Source organism: Hylobates moloch, unplaced genomic scaffold (genome assembly GCF_009828535.3).
Source record: "Hylobates moloch isolate HMO894 unplaced genomic scaffold, HMol_V3 SCAFFOLD_24, whole genome shotgun sequence".
NCBI lineage: Eukaryota > Metazoa > Chordata > Mammalia > Primates > Hylobatidae > Hylobates > Hylobates moloch.
The window spans coordinates 21,612,858-21,630,265 of NW_026652299.1; the positions used below are offsets into that span (position 1 = coordinate 21,612,858).

General features: G+C 36.1%; 1 protein-coding gene across 3 annotated transcripts in view; it reads left to right on the forward strand.

Annotated features, from left to right (window-relative positions):
* The window catches only part of DPP10 (dipeptidyl peptidase like 10), a 712,528-nt gene that overhangs the window by 655,812 nt on the left and 39,308 nt on the right, over nucleotides 1–17,408 (forward strand). For all 3 annotated transcript variants that reach the window (XM_032146023.2, XM_058434272.1, XM_032146025.2), the window contains 2 exons: nucleotides 1,386–1,484; nucleotides 1,592–1,661. In XM_032146023.2, coding sequence (XP_032001914.1) covers nucleotides 1,386–1,484; nucleotides 1,592–1,661 — 169 coding nt within the window. The remainder of the gene's footprint in view (nucleotides 1–1,385; nucleotides 1,485–1,591; nucleotides 1,662–17,408) is intronic.

Consider the following 17,408-nt stretch of genomic DNA (forward strand, 5'->3'; position numbering starts at 1 on the left):
AAAAATTGAAAATTTTGGCAAACAATAATAATAATGAATCAATAGTAATTCCTAATCAAGATAAGATAGAAAAGAAATTCCTGAACCTCATGAATGATGTCTGTAAAAATACTACAGCTGACATCATGCTTAATGGTGAGAGAATGATGCTTCTCCCTGAGGACTGGGAAAGTCAAGAATGTTCTCACTCCTTCTGTGCAACATAGTAGTAGAGGACTTAGTCAGTAAAATAGGGGGTAAGACAAAGAAATATATGCAGCAAAACCGTGTTTATTTGCAGAAGACATACTGTGTACAAAACAAAAAGCAAGGATACAAAAAATTGTGGAACATACACACAATAAACTATTGAAGATAAGTGAATTTATCATGGTTACATCTGTAGTCCAATACACAAAATTCAACTATTTCATCAACGAAAATTCAAGATTTAAGAGTATTTTTAAAATGCTGTTTAAAGTAACATCAAAAATCCATGGATTATCTAGGAATAAATGTAATAAAAATAAATACCTCCTCTATAAATCTATATAATACTGCTGGGAGAAATTAAAGTCTCAAATTTCCACAGACACAGACATATATATATATGTATACAATATGTGCACATGGATATATATGTATATAATATGTATACATATGCAAACACATATATGAGTGTATATATATTTATGGATTAAAAGGCTCACTATTTTTATGATGTAAAGTCTCTCCAAATAGATCTACAAATTTAATACAATGCATGTGCATCAAAATTCCAGCAAGTTACTGATGTCCACTTCATGTTTTATCAAATTTTTTGATGTTTCATTTTCGATATTTCTCTATTACTATATTTTCAGGGTCATTACTCTTTTCTTCTGCAGTGCCTAATATTTTATTAATATCACCCAGTATATTTTCATCTCAGATCATATAATTTTCATGTATTTCAGATTCTGCAGTTTTTATTTTTAGAAATATATAACATGCTCATGCTTTTTGTACCTTATTATATACCTGAACTATACAGTACAGGTGTCCTCATCCTGTGTTTCTGTATCCCTTTTAATTGATATAGGTACCTAGATATTGTGAATCTCACCTCATTTGGTGCTAGATAATCTTGTATTTTGCTAAAATATTCTTAAGCAGGTTAACGATATGATCAGATTTGCATTTTGAAAACGTAAATGATAAATTTAATATAGAAGCAAATGAAAAAGTTTTACTGGCATAATGAAGCTCACTTAGAAAACTGTTGTAGTAATTCAGAAGAGAAGTGATGAGTTAATCAGCACAGTGCCTGCCAAAGGGTAACAACTGGATAATTTTTTGTTGTGTCATGCTGATTCTTGTTTAATGCATAGGAGTTAGCTATTTACACTACCCTTTTTGGTTTACAGAATATTTTATATTGGAAAGTAATTCTATGCTGAAGGAAGCTATCCTGAAGAAGAAGATAGGAAAGCCAGAAATTAAAATTCTTCATATTGACGACTATGGTAAAGTTTTGTGCATGCTATGTTATTCAAGAACAACTTTCTCTGCGTCTTATAGTTTTACCTGTAAATGACTCTCCATCTTTAATATTTTGCTCTTTCTTTAAAAGAACTTCCTTTACAGTTGTCCCTTCCCAAAGATTTTATGGACCGAAACCAGTATGCTCTTCTGTTAATAATGTAAGTATTTTGTTTGTTTTTGAAATAAAGGAATCTAAAGATTTTATATTTTTATGTCTCACATGACAACATTTGATTCAATAAACAAGAGAAGTCCTATGTGTGTAGGTAACCAGGGCAGCTGTCTGTTGTCTAAATGCCTCTAGGAGTCCATCACTAAATCATGTATAAGGATGTGTAAATTTTTTTGAACTTCTTGCATCCCACATGCAGTTTGGTGCTACTGCCAGGAATAATGACACTAAATAGTTTGATTTGTGGGTGTCTGCTTAGCAACTACTCAAGCCCTGTGTTCTTTATCAGTTGTTTATGCAACATTGTGGAACATGTAATTCCACTGCCAAAAACATGGGTTATGTTTGTATCACTCCTATCGATTTTTCCTCCTGCATACATGGCCTGCAGAAGCTGCTCCCATGCTCAGAAAACTTGACTCAAGTTTTTTTTTATCTTTGAAATTTACTTTGAAGTTAAATATCTTTGTACATTTTGTAAGGCTATATCATGACTATATAGTATTAGGCACTGAGGCCCCTAACATCTAATGCATAACTAACTTGATATTGATTTAGCATTGTATTCCTGAGAGTTATACGTTATTTGCCTTATTAATATGCTCAGGTAGCATATTGATATAATAGTGCTTAAAACTGTCTAAAATTATATCTTTAGATATAATATTTTATTTAGATATAATACTTAGAAATAGTAAATATGAAAATAGCATTGCTTATTATGATCACTGAGTATAGTGGATAAGTATTCAGTCTGTGGAATCGGGTTTCCTGGGTTCAAATTCTAGTTTTGCCATTTATTAGCTGTGTGTCCTTGGGCAAGTTCCTTAACCTCTTACAAGGCTAAGTTTCTCTAAATATAAAACAATCATTACAGCTCAACCTGTGTTTTAAGACTGCTTTGTAGATTGAGTGAAATACAACAAATAAAGTCCCTTAAACAGTGCCAAACACATATGATTCTTATAATTATTGGGATTATAATTCTTTTTTGTATAGATTGAATTTATTTTATTTAGATATTTTAATATATACAGGCAATTTGTCCCTTTAACAAACCACATAATAGAGAAATAATATAATATTTAATTTTCTCTCTCACTCCAGTGTTCATTTCTAATTCTAATTATTGAGCTTTATGTAGTTTCTCATATCTAAACTTTTCTCCCTTGTCCCTAAGAGCCAGAAAGCTCTGAAAGTTCTTAATATCTCCCTGAGGAAGTTCTTATTTGCTGTTTCTTAATTCATTGTGTTTTTTTCTCATCTTTTTTACCTAGTTTCTTCTGCTCTATTTTAACTGTATGTATGATTTATTGAGGAAGAATGTTTAAGGCACTAAAACGAGACAAAAAGAAAGCAAAAATCAACCCCATCTTCTATGTCAGTCACATCTCCCTTTGGTAAAAGGAAATGTTCTTTTGATTCACTGAAAAATAAACTTTCTCAAGGAAAGGGACATCCCTCAGGCACATCCTAGGCATCCCTCTGTATGTGATGACCTACAAAATGGAAGATAAAAGAACTGACTGCCCTTGAAGCATGACATTTATGCAGACGAATGTGTAGATAATTATGCCCACTTGCGTATCCACCTGCTGTAGGGCAGCGTCATACATAGGGGGAAAACCAAATAAGAGTTAACAGAATCTCTTTGTTTTCTGAAACAGAAAAGCTAACTGGCTCATCTGGGCATCAGACTTGTGTTTTGTTCTGGTTGATTTTTAGTTTATAAGAGGAATATAAGGACCTACACAAGAAACCAATTTGAAGACTTCGCTTATTGGCAAAGGGTACTTGGCGTTTTTTTGAGAAGTAGGATTTTGGAGCAAAATGCTGGTTTTGGAGTCAGGTAGGACTGGGTTCAAGTTGGAGTGCTGAGATTTAACAATACACTGCTGAATTTTTCGAATCTTCTGTTGCCTTATAAATAAATTGGAGAAAATAACATGGGATAATATTTATATTTAAATATATTACCATTGTGTTTGGTAGAGCATAAGCACTTGCAGATAGTCTTTAATAAATCGTAAGCAGAATCATAATTATTATTAGTATGGTGTAAAAGTAATTGCAGTTATTATAAATGGCAAAATTATAAGTAATTGCATTACTTATAAATGCAAAAACTGCAATTGCTTTTCTGCCAACCTAATATGGATAATAGTATTTTTAAGTATTTAATGTGATTAATATAAATATTTAATGTGTAATTTAATGCCCATAAAGTTATTCAATAGACAGACACTACTGAAATAGATAAAATAGTGCAGTCAGACCCATAGAATTTACTTTGCTACTTTTTTGGTTGATACAGGAAGAATGAAAATGAGTATTAAATCATTTCTAGTTATACTTTGTTATATATAGTTATATATTGTTTATACTAAATATTAATTGACATTATCCACACTTTCGGGTTTTAGAGGGAAATTATCGAAAGCTTCACAGAATGTGACTTACAAAATCCAAAAGGAGAATTTCTTTTTTTAAAATTTATACTTAAAATGTGATCTATTCTTTTAAATTGCATGATTATTTCTAAAACACTATGCTTGGAAACGTATAAGGGTCAGAATAGCAAAAGTAGAAAGTGTTTTTTAAGAATTTTAAAAACTGCCCATAATTTAAAGCCATATTTTTTCTCAAGCTTAAAAACTGTTTTCAGTGACAAATTGACTTCCCATTCTAAAAGTAATAATAATTATTATTTTTTTCACAAATGAGCAATTAGACAGTGATGAACAATAGAGTGACTATTATTTAAATGAGTCTAAGAGGTCATTCAGTGATTTTGGTGTCAGTACTTTATTGCTATTTTGTGCCATATATCTGGTAGCCAACAGAGTATGAGCCATTTCTTCGTCTGTAGAGATGGGTTTACATCCAAGGAATTATATAATGAATGCATGAGTTAGCGTCAGGTTGCAGCAAGCACCTGAGTGGCTGAAAGAAAGACTGCCCTGGAAGAAAGTGGCCTCTGGCAATTTGGAACCCACTTCTGCTCAATCTCCATTATGGATCTTCAAAAGAAATGGTCCTCTGACCTCCCTTGCTTGGTCATATGTTTTGAAACTCAAATTTAATCTCATAACATTTAAAATGTAAGTGAATCAAAGATCAATGTCAATGTCACATTAAAAAGAGTATGTGGGATGGAGTACACACCACATAAATATTTTTACTGTAGAATATTTTTACCGTAATGAAAAATCTAAGAAGCGTTGGCACCACAGATGGATCTCAGTGACCTGAGTTTGCTGTGGTCTCTATGGAGTCATGATCCCCTTTTTCTGAACAACTCCTCCAATTCTCCCTTCAAGTGCCTACTTGTTTTACTCCTGCCTTTCTGTTTAACATTATAGGGATCCCTTAAGGACCCGGAGACCTTATTCATTTTTAAACTTATTCTATACACATCTATATTCATTCCAGCTCTTATAACGTCATATTGTTCTTTTTTAATATTATTCTTACTTCCTACTCATGTTTATGTAATTTAATACCATACACATCTACCACATTGCTTTTACATATGAGAAGCCATGTTAATGGCTATGGGGAGATAACGAGATTGCAAGCATCTTGAAGTCTATAATAGTTATTTGGGTTTGTTCAGTCTATCTCCTCAATGCCTAATACACAGAACTTACTGACTATCCTGTAATTACCAAATAGTGCCAAGGCTGAAGGTGTTGTGGAAAATGCCCTGCAGCTGCAGACGTTCATTTGGTAAATAAATAAATATGAATCTAATATGCTTAGATGCTGGTAAAAGCAATCCAGAAAGTTGTACTGTTATTTAAAAAGAAGGGATTTTTGTTTTTGTTTTTATTTTCTGTCCATCTGAAGAGGAGCAGCATCAGCTCAGGAGTTTAGTTCAGTACCAAGGGCCCGTCACCTCTTCCCATTTTCTACTTTTTCATGCTCAAGTTATCTTGCCACACTCGTTAAAGGTCTAATAAGGGAGGCAGTAAATGTTCAACAGGTTATATTAATTTACAGAATGCAACATATGCTATCCTGCCTCCATGACGTTCTTTGCTTTCTCTGAATTCGTCTTCCTTGAAATCCCAAGAAATTCATGATCATCCATCAAGTCTTATCTTCCTGGAGCTTTCTTCCATTCTCCTCCTCTGTCAGCCTCTGGATCAGGTCATTCTAACAGGAGAGCATTATTCATTTTTATCTACAGTCTCATCACTGAATGTTCTGTGTATCAGAATCCTATAATTTGGTCATCTTGGTAAAAGTGATCTGTTTTCTATATAAGTATTCTTTTAAACAGCATGATATAAGTAACTGATCATTTACAATGAGGCAATATATTCAGTGATTAATATCCAACAGTCAAGATAACATCATTGCTGGTCTGTTATACACACATTTCATTTCCTCAAACAACTTGAAATATTGTTTAATATTGTAATTAGCATCAAGCTTCAGACCAGTCAGACATCCTATCTGGATGATTGAACTCTAACCTGCTATGCTATTCTCTACTTACACTTCCTTTTCTTTAGTTTATTGCTTTTTGCTCTCTCCCTCTTTTAGTTGCTTTTCCACTCTGCTGCTAGGTTGAACTACATTCTCAGATATGAATCCATATCTGAGAATGTAACCCTCCTATCTAAAATCCTCTCATTATTCATTCATCATTGATTAAAGATCTGCGTTTTCCCTCACACTACATAACAGTCTTCATGATATATTTTCTATTTTTGTCTTCGTTTTTATCTCACATCAGCCACCCCCAAAGAGAAATTCCATCCTTCAGATAGACTGCTTTGTTCTGGGGAACACCACCACTTCAATCATCACTTGTGTTTTCACATAGTCTCCCCAGTGCCCTGAGTTTGCCTGCCCACCTGGGGAAGTTCTCTTAAGACTCCCAGACACACTTCCAGATAACTTTATGCACACCACTATTACAAACATGTAACCATACCAGATTACAACATTTACTTTGCTTTCTCTTCTGTTAAACTGCCAATTCCTTTTGAATAGTTTTGCCATAACATACTAACTGGAGCATTATTTGATAGAATAAATGAATGAATATATGAATACATCAATGAATAAGTAAACAAATCAATGAGCCCTGAGTCTGTCCTCAAGAATCAATTAAGTTGAGATGGGGAAATGGAGAAATAAATGATTTGTGAGTTTGTAATTGACTTCTGTATGGGTCCATTTCTCTGCAATTTAGTTTCCCACTCAGTAGAATGAGACACGAGTTTCTAATATCTCTTACAGTCTTTCTGGATAGGGCTGAATATTGATCGATTTTCATGCTGTCTCTTCACTGTTTCTTTTTACAATTTTTTTACTGAGCTTAAGATAATAAGAATTGATATTAGCTACTGTTTATTGTTATTGTGCAAAGAGTGTCTTGCTGAGAATATGTAGACATCATATTTCATCCTTATATAAATCATCCAAGGTGAATACTACTGTCCTCATTTTAACACAAGGAAACTATAACTAAAATAGGTCATGTATATGTTCCCCCAAGTTCATAATCAGGAAAAGTTAGGGTTTGGACTCAAGTTTTATATATCTATTTTCTATATTAAAACCTCTGCTGTATTACCCAATGCTGCCTGCGTACATAGTCCACCGTATTATGATAATTATTGGCATATTATCAAAGAATGATGACTTGAATCAGAAGAAGCTTCTCTACCACCAAATTCTTACGAACTTTTCTTCTTTCCACTGAACAGTTTATAATAATTTCTGGAATATAACATTTTCCACATGCACTATGTTAATGCTTTGGTGTAAAGTATTGATTATAGAAATCATGACTGAGTTCATGAATATTCCACAAGAGAGATCAAATTCTCAGCTCAGATTATTTAATAAAATTCTGAATTTTCATCAAAATGTTCACTTTGTGGGAAGTCTTTTCTACTCTATATTTGTTTCATAGATTCCTAGTGTTTTAGCAGATCAGATTGTCAGAGGTGGGTTCATTTTGTTTCCCAAGGATGAAGACATATATATTCCAATAACCTCTAACATCATTTGATCTTCTATTTGTTCATGCCAAATACACATCTACTTTTACCCTCAGTTTCTTGCAAAAATAGTACATATACCATCTGATGTGGATGAAAGAGATAGCTTGTTGATATTAATGTTTGTCTCAAAGAGTGATTATTATTGCTTTGCCATATAATGAGGTTCAAAGCTTAAATTTTAGGTTTATCATTTTTGTATCTTCGTCATTTAAATGGATGGAGAATGTACCCACACTGTAATACACAGAAAATGATTAAGAAGAAAAAAAGGCAACGGCATTTAATCTTGTTAATAGAAGGGGAGAAGGTGATCATTTGTTTCAATTTTTTTCCTGAACCTATTTAAACTTGTTCTTTCACAATTTGTAGATAATGCATCTTAAATGTCAGCGTTAATTTCTTACCACTATTTAAAGTTGTACAAACTCAAAGTTGCTGTATTAAGAAGGTGACATGGGGGAAAAACCCAAATTTAGATAAATTTATAGATAATGCCTAAGCTATAATATTCGTTTGGTGTTTATTTTAACTGGAATATATATTGTGTATATATGTGTATATATATGTGTGTGTGTGTGTGTGTGTGTGTATACATATATATGTATGTATAGGCACACACAGAAACACACATGCCATTTTAGATCTTCTGTTAACATAGATTTTAGATATGCATGGATTCACAGAATTATATGAATGATATAATATGGTTTCATATGAATGATATGGGCTTATTAATAGTGCCTATTTAAAACTTACATGTATATGATATATTTACAGATATACTACTGAATACTTTTTATAAGAAATATCAAACTTCTTAATTTACAAAGTTCTTAGTTTTAGATGGTCATATAAATGTAGTCATTAATGTAAGGGTAATTCATATTGAAATCAATTTCTTTTTCTGTTTTAATTATGTGTTTCTAAGAAAAAACATATTAGGATATAATATTAACTATATTACTAGTTTAACATGACTTTGAAAGGTGAAGTTAAAAATACCAAGATATAGGGTATTCTTTCTTGGTAATCCCACACAGCTCCACATCAGAGGAATACATCAATGGCATTATGTTATTCCAGGATTTTCTAAATAATATATTCTTCCCTTTTGACTTATATATAAAAACAGTACATTATGAATTATGTAAGGCTGTGTAGCATGTAAGTCAAAGTGTGTCTATGATGGTGGAAGGTGAGGCCAGAGCTCCAGGCTTTTCTAGTCCAACACACATATATTTTTGAGCAACAAGTAATGTGCAAAGTTCCCTACTAAAAATGACAGGGCTTCTAGGAGATATAAAACTTGGGAAGAAACTAATAATTATTGTGTTTTTAAAAGAAAACCACAACCCAAATAATACAATTGTTATTAACATAGTAAAGTTTTAATCAACGTTTTGATTTGGAATCATTCAGTCATTTTCAGCCTCGGAGTTTAGCACTTGTTCTTCCTCTTTGAGGGCATTCTCTTATAGCCGTTTTTTCTCATTTTTATCATGCCATTTTAATCAAAATTATAAACCTGATTAGCTGTAGCCTTCTCCATTAATCCACTGTTTGAGTCCACGTCTTTGTAGCCTCTATGTTTAGAGCTCTCAGTTGTCACCTGTCCCTCAGTAACAAGGAGGAAGCATAATCAATTGTAAGTTGCTAGATCAGCCGCAACTCACCCTAAAAAAGTGCTTCCATTGATTTTTAGCTTTTTTTATTAAGGTTCCAATATATTGCTAAGGATTTTTCCTTACTTATAAGAAAATGTGGCTATGATTTCCTCTAGACATTAATACCTTGGGAAAGGCTGTGCCTGCACCACTATGACGGTGCATTATACTGACATAATCTCCCTCTTTTTCATCACATAGAAAACATGTCATACAAAATAAATCTATGTTGCACAAAACATGCTGCATCTTTCGAAATTAAAAGTGTTGAAAATTATATTTATGCATATGTGTTAATGTATAGGTTATATATATTTAAATTTATAAGGGCACGCAAAAAAAGTCCATCTGTATAACATGTAGTTTACATACTTCCTATGCTTTTTTACTTTTTTTATTATTATTATGATACTTAAGTTTTAGGGTACATGTGTACAATGTGCAGGTTTGTTACATATGTATACATGTGCCATGTTGGTGTGCTGCACCCATTAACTCCTCATTTAGCATTAGGTATATCTCCTAATGCTATCCCTCCCCCCACCCCACAACAGTCCCCGGTGTCTGATGTTCCCCTACCTGTGTCCATGCGTTCTCATTGTTCAATTCCCACCTATGAGTGAGAACATGCGGTGTTTGGTTTTTCGTCCTTGCAATAGTTTGCTGAGAATGATGGTTTCCAGCTTCATCCATGTCCCTACAAAGGACATGAACTCATCATTTTTATGGCTGCATAGTATTCCATGGTGTATATGTGCCACATTTTCTTAATCCAGTCTATCATTGTTGGACATTTAGGTTGGTTCCAAGTCTTTGCTATTGTGAATAGTGCTGCAGTAAACATATGTGTGCATTGTGTCTTTCTAACACCATGATTTATAATCCTTTGGGTGTATACCCAGTAATGGGATGACTGGGTCAAATGGTATTTCTAGTTCTAGATCCCTGAGGAATCGCCACACCAACTTCCACAATGGTTGAACTAGTTTACAGTCCCACCAACAGTGTAAAAGTGTTCCTATTTCTCCACAACCTCTCCAGCACTTGTTGTTTCCTGACTTTTTAATGATGGCCATTCTAACTGGTGTGAGATGGTATCTCACTGTGGTTTTGATTTGCATTTCTCTGATGGCCAGTGATGATGAGCATTTCTTCATGTGTTTTTTGGCTGCATAAATGTCTTCTTTTAAGAAGTGTCTGTTCATACCCTCTGCCCACTTTTTGATGGGGTTGTTTGTTTTTTTCTTGTAAATTTGTTTGAGTTCATTGTAGATTCTGGATATTAGCCCTTTGTCAGATGAGTAGGTTGCAAAAATTTTCTCCCATTCTGTAGGTTTCCTGTTCACTCTGATGGTAGTTTCTTTTGCTGTGCAGAAGCTCTTTAGTTTAATTAGATCCCATTTGTCAATTTTGGCTTTTGTTGCCATTGCTTTTGGTGTTTTAGACATGAAGTCCTTGCCCACGCCTATGTCCTGAATGGTATTGCCTAGGTTTTCTTCTAGGGTTTTTATGGTTTTAGGTCTAACATGTAAGTCTTTAATCCATCTTGAATTAATTTTTGTATAAGGTGTAAGGAAGGGATCCAGTTTCAGCTTTCTACATATGGCTAGCCAGTTTTCCCAGCACCGTTGATTAAATAGGGAATCCTTTCCCCATTGCTTGTTTTTGTCAGGTTTGTCAAAGATCAGATAGTTGTAGATATGCAGCATTATTTCTGAGGGCTCTGTTCTGTTCCATTGGTTTATATCTCTGTTTTGGTACCAGTACCATGATGTTTTGGTTACTGTAGCCTTGTAGTATATTTTGAAGTCAGGTAGCATGATGCCTCCAGCTTTGTTCTTTTGGCTTAGGATTGACTTGGCAATGCCGGCTCTTTTTTGGTTCCATATAAACTTTAAAGTAGTTTTTTCCAATTCTGTGAAGAAAGTCATTGGTAGCTTGATGGGAATGGCATTGAATCTATAAATTACCTTGGGCAGTATGGCCATTTTCACGATATTGATTCTTCCTACCCATGAGCATGGAATGTTCTTCCATTTGTTTGTATCCTCTTTTATTTCATTGAGCAGTGGTTTGTAGTTCTCCTTGAAGAGGTCCTTCACATCCCTTGTAAGTTGGATTCCTAGGTATTTTATCCTCTTTGAAGCCATTGTGAATGGGAGTTCACTCATGATTTGGCTCTCTGTTTGTCTGTTATTGGTGTATAAGAATGCTTATGATTTTTGCACATTGATTTTGTATCCTGAGACTGTGCTGAAGTTGCTTATCAGCTTAAGGAGATTTTGGGCTGAGACAATGGGGTTTTCTAGATATACAATCATGTCATCTGCAAACAGGGACAATTTGACTTTCTCTTTTCCTAATTGAATGCCCTTTATTTCCTTCTCCTGCCTGATTGCCCTGGCCAGAACTTCTAACACTATATTGAATAGGAGTGGTGAGAGAGGGCATCCCTGTCTTGTGCCAGTTTTCAAAGGGAGTGCTTCCAGATTTTGTCCATTCAGTATGATATTGGCTGTGGGTTTGTCATAGATTGCTCTTATTATTTTGAGGTATGTCCCATCAATACCTAATTTATTGAGGGTTTTTAGCATGAAGGGTTGTTGAATTTTGTCAAAGGCCTTTTCTGCATCTATTGAGATAATCATGTGGTTTTTGTCTTTGGTTCTGTTTATATGCTGGATTACATTTATTGATTTTCATATGTAGAACCAGACTTGCATCCCAGGGATGAAGCCCACTTGATCATGGTGGATAAGCTTTTTGATGTGTTGCTGGATTCAGTTTGCCTGTATTTTATTGAGGATTTTTGCATCAATGTTCATGAAGGATATTGGTCTGAAATTCTCTTTTTTTTTGTTGTGTCTCTGCCAGGCTTTGGTATCAGGATGATGCTGGCCTCATAAAATGAGTTAGGGAGGATTCTCTCTTTTTCTATCGATTGGAATAGTTTCAGAAAGAATGGTACCAGTTCCTCCTGGTACCTCTGATAGAATTTGGCTGTGAATCCATCTGGTCCTGGAACTTTTTTGGTTGGTAAGCTGTTAATTATTGCCTCAATTTCAGAGCCTATTATTGGTCTATTCAGAGATTCAATTTCTTCCTGGTTTAGTCTTGGGAGAGTGTATGTGTCAAGGAATTTATCCATTTCTTCTAGATTTTCTAGTTTATTTGCGTAGAGTTGTTTATAGTATTCTCTGATGGTAGTTTGTATTCCTGTGGGATCAGTGGTGATATCCCCTTTTTCATTTTTTATTGCATCGATTTGATTCTTCTCTCTTTTCTTCTTTATTAGTCTTGCTAGCGGTCTATCAATTTTGTTGATTTTTTCAAAAGATTCATTGATTTTTTGAAGGGTTTTTTGTGTCTCTATTTCTTACACTTCTGCTCTGATCTTAGTTATTTCTTGCCTTCTGCTAGCTTTTGAATGTGTTTTCTCTTGCCTCTCTAGTTCTTTCAATTGTGATGTTAGGGTGTCAATTTTAGATCTTTCCTGCTTTGTCTTGTGGGCATTTAGTGCTATAAATTTCCCTCTACACACTGCTTTAAATGTGTCCCAGAGATTCTGCTATGTTGTATCTTTGTTCTTGTTGGTTTCAAAGAACATCTTTTTTTCTGCCTTCATTTTGTTATGTACCCAATAGTCATTCAGGAGCAGGTTGTTCAGTCTCCATGTAGTTGAGCGGTTTTGAGTGAGTTTCTTAATCCTGAGTTCTAGTTTGATTGCACTGTGGTCTGAGAGACAGCTTGTTATAATTCCTGTTCTTTTACATTTGCTGAGGAGTGTTTCACTTCCAACTATGTGGTCAATTTTGGAATAGGTGTGGTGTGGTGCTGAAAAGAATGCATATTCTGTTGATTTGGGGTGGAGAGTTCTGTAGATGTCTATTAGGTCCGCTTGGTGCAGAGCTGAGTTCAATTCCTGGATATCCTTATTAACTATCTGTCTCGTTGTTCTGTCTAATGTTCACAGTGGGGTGTTAAAGTCTCCTATTATTATTGTGCGGGAGTCTAAGTCCCTTTGTAGGTCACTAAGGACTTGCTTTATGAATCTGGTTGCTCCTGTATTGGGTGCATATATATTTAGGATAGTTGGTTCTTCTTGTTGAATCAATCCCTTTACCATTATTTAATTTCCTTCTTTGTCTCTTTTGATCTTTGTTGGTTTAAAGTCTGTTTTATCCGAGACTAGGATTGTAACCCCTGCCTTTTTTTGTTTTCCATTTGCTTGGTACATCTTCCTCCATCCCTTTATTTTGAGCCTGTGTGTGTCTCTGCACGTGAGATGGGTTTCCTGAATACAGCACACTGATGGGTCTTGATTCTTTATGCAATTTGCCAGTCTGTGTCTTTTAATTGGAGCATTTAGCCCATTTACATTTAAGGTTAGTATTGTTATGTGTGAATTTGATCCTGTTATTGTGATGTTAGCTGGTTATTTTGCTGGTTATTCGATGCAGTTTCTTCCTAGCCTTGATGGTCTTTACAATTGGGCATGTTTTTGCAGTGGCTGGTACCGGTTGTTCCTTTCCATATTTAGTGCTTCCTTCAGGAGCTCTTTTAGGGCAGGCCTAGTATTGACAAAATGTCTCGGCATTTGCTTGTCTGTAAAGTATTTTATTTCTCCTTCACTTATGAAGCTTAGTTTGGCTGGATATGAAATTCTGGGTTGAAAATTCTTTTCTTTAAGAATGTTGAATATTGGTCCCCACTCTCTTCTGGCTTGTAGAGTTTCTGCTGAGAGATCAGCTGTTAGTCTGATGGGCTTCCCTTTGTGGGTAACTAAACCTTTCTGTCTGGCTGCCCTTAACATTTTTTTCCTTCTTTTCAACTTTGGTGAATCTGACAATTATGTGTCTTGGAATTGCTCTTCTCGAGGAGTATCGTTGTGGCATTCTCTGCATTTCCTGAATGTGAATGTTGGCCTGCCTTGCTAGATTGGGGAAGTTCTCCTGGATAATATCCTGCAGAGTGTTTTCCAACTTGGTTCCATTCTCCCTGTCACCTTCAGGTACACCAGTTAGATGTAGATTTGGTCTTTTCACATAGTCCCATATTTTTTGGAGGCTTTGTTCGTTTCTTTTTATTCTTTTTTCTCTAAACTTCTCTTCATGCTTCATTTCATTCATTTCATCTTCCATTGCTGATACCCTTTCTTCCAGTTGATCGCATTGGTTACTGAGGCTTGTGCATTCGTCACGTAGTTCTCATGCTGTGGTTTTCAGCTCCATCAGGTCCTTTAAGGACTTCTCTGCATTGGTTATTCTAGTTATCCGTTTGTCTAATTTTTTTTTCAAAGTTTTTAACTTCTTTGCCATTGGTTCGAACTTCCTCCTTTAGCTCAGAGTAGTTTGATCTTCTGAAGACTTCCTCTCTAAACTCGTCAAAATCATTCTCCATCCAGCTTTGTTCCGTTGCTGGTGAGGAACTGCGTTCCTTTGGAGGGGGAGAGGCGCTCTGATTTTTAGAGTTTCTGGTTTTTCTGCTCTGTTTTTCCCCATCTTGTGGTTTTATCTACCTTTGGTCTTTGATGATGGTGATGTACAGATGGGTTTTTGGTGTGGATGTCCTTTCTGTTTGTTAGTTTTCCTTCTAACAGTCAGGACCCTCAGCTGCAGGTCTGTTGGAGTTTGCTGGAGGTGCACTCCAGACCCTGTTTGCCGGGGTATCAGCAGTGGCGGCTGCAGAACAGCAGATACTGGTGAACCACAAATGCTGCTGCCTGATCGTTCCTCTGGAAGTTTTGTCTCAGAGGAGTACCCAGCCGTGTGAGGTGTCAGTCCTCCCCTACTGGAGTGTGCCTCCCAGTTAGGCTACTTGGGGGTCAGGCACCCACTTGAGGAGGCAGTCTGCCCGTTCTCAGATCTCAATCTGCGTGCTGGGAGAACCACAGCTCTCTTCAAACTCTCAGACAGGGACGTTTAATTCTGCAGAGGTTATTGCTGTCTTTTTTTTGTCTGTGCCCTGCCCCCAGATGTGGAGCCTACAGAGCCAGGCAAGCCTCCTTGAGCTGTGGTGGGCTCCACCCAGATCGAGCTTCCTGGCTGCTTTGTTTACCTACTCAAGCCTGAGCAATGGCAGGCGCCCCTCCCCAGCCTCACTGCCACCTTGCAGTTTGATATCAGACTGCTGTGCTAGCAATGAGCAAGGCTCTATGGGCATAGGACCCTCTGAGCCAGGTACAGGATATAATCTCCTGGTGTGCCGTTTGTGAAGCCCATTGGAAAAGCGCAGTATTAGGGTGGGAGTGACCTGATTTTCCAGGTGCCGTCTGTCACCCCTTTCTTTGACTAGGAAAGGGAATTCCCTGACCCCTTGCACTTCCCGGGTGAGGCCATGCCTTGCTCTGCTTCGGCTCATGCATGGTGCGCTGCACCCACTGTCCTGCACCCACTGTCTGGCACTCCCCAGTGAGATGAACCTGGTACCTCAGTTGCAAATGCAGAAATCACCCGTCTTCTGCATCACTCACGCTGGGAGCTGTAGACTGGAGCTTTTCCTATTTGGCCATCTTGAGTCCCTTTTTTTTTTCTTTTTTTTTTTTTTTTGATACGCAGTCTCACTCCTGTCACCCAGGCTGGAGTGCAGTGGTGCGATCTTGGCTCAGTGCAACCTCTGCCTCTTGGGTTCAAGCTATTCTCCTGCTTCAGCCTCCCAAGTAGCTAGGATTACAGGTGCCTGTCACCACACCTGGCTAATTTTTGTACTTTTAGTGGAGATGAGGTTTTGCCATGTTGGCCAGACTGTTCTCAAACTCCTGACCTCAGGTGATCCACCTGCATTGGCCTCCCAAAGTGCTCGATTACAGGTGTGAGCCACCACACTCGGCCCTTCCTATGCTTTTATAAAAACTTGTACTCTCACGGCATTATGATTACAACAGGGCAGATATTCTAATCCCCATTTCTGCAGGTGAGGACACTTGAGGGACAGAATTGATGAGCAATATGCCTCATGTTGGACATCTACTAAGAAGTGAAAACTCAGCAACAATGTGCAATACAAGCTTTTATTACTTTTCTCCCCCCAAAAATTCTAGGGATAAAGGAATTTAAAATATGTGGTGTAAATTCAGAAAAAGACCCATAATTAGAACTTAATAAATAAAAGAGATTTTTTAACACCTTAAATTTATAATCTTATTCTGGCTAAGAATTCCAATTTCCTTTTGCATTGAGGATATAATTGCTTATATGCCGAAGGTATAAGTGAATATTTGTTGAGATCAACTTTTATAATTGTGTTCTCTCAAAAAACTGGTGTTATTTATCTATCTATGGTTTATAATTTCTTTACCTCTATATGTCAGTTTACTAAGTTGCAAAATGGTTCTGCTAATGCCTGCTCATACTTAGTACTATAATCATTATTATTCCTATTTAACTGATGCAAAAACTAAGCTAAGATGTAAAATTCCCTATGTTTATATAACCACACTTTCCAGTTGACAAATGGATTTTTAGAATGCAGGTAAAGGATTATACAGTTAGAAAAGCAGTATCGTGTCACCACCATACATTACTGAAGGTATCAGGATGCCCTACCAAGGATGAAATACAGGTTGAAAGTTAGTAATAATTAGCATCCATTCCTGTATTATCAATCCATTGCACAGATATGTATCCCTCGATATGTAGCCCATGTATTGTCAGCCTCAGTACTGTACTCACTACGTTCCCATGCTGAATTGCCCTCTCCTTGAAAAAATACGGAAATCTAAGTTTGTTGTGGAGATTGTTACCTGCTTCTTTTTTAAAGATACGCACACTTTGTTCTGTTTTTTATCTAAATCGCACCCCCCCCCGACCCCCCGTTCCTGAAGCAAGCATGTAGAATATTTTCCATCATCATATCCAAAGTGGACTTGCTGCATAGGAGAGTCACATTGCAGTTTTGTGCACATGAAAAATGAGATAAATTCTCCTGTCTTTGGTGTGTTTATAAAATGTGCTAAGCTTTCTTTTAACCATGAATAATTTAGGTATGACCCTTTCTAAGTGCAAGAGAATAAATCAAATGCTATCCTAGCTCTGTGATGATATAGCT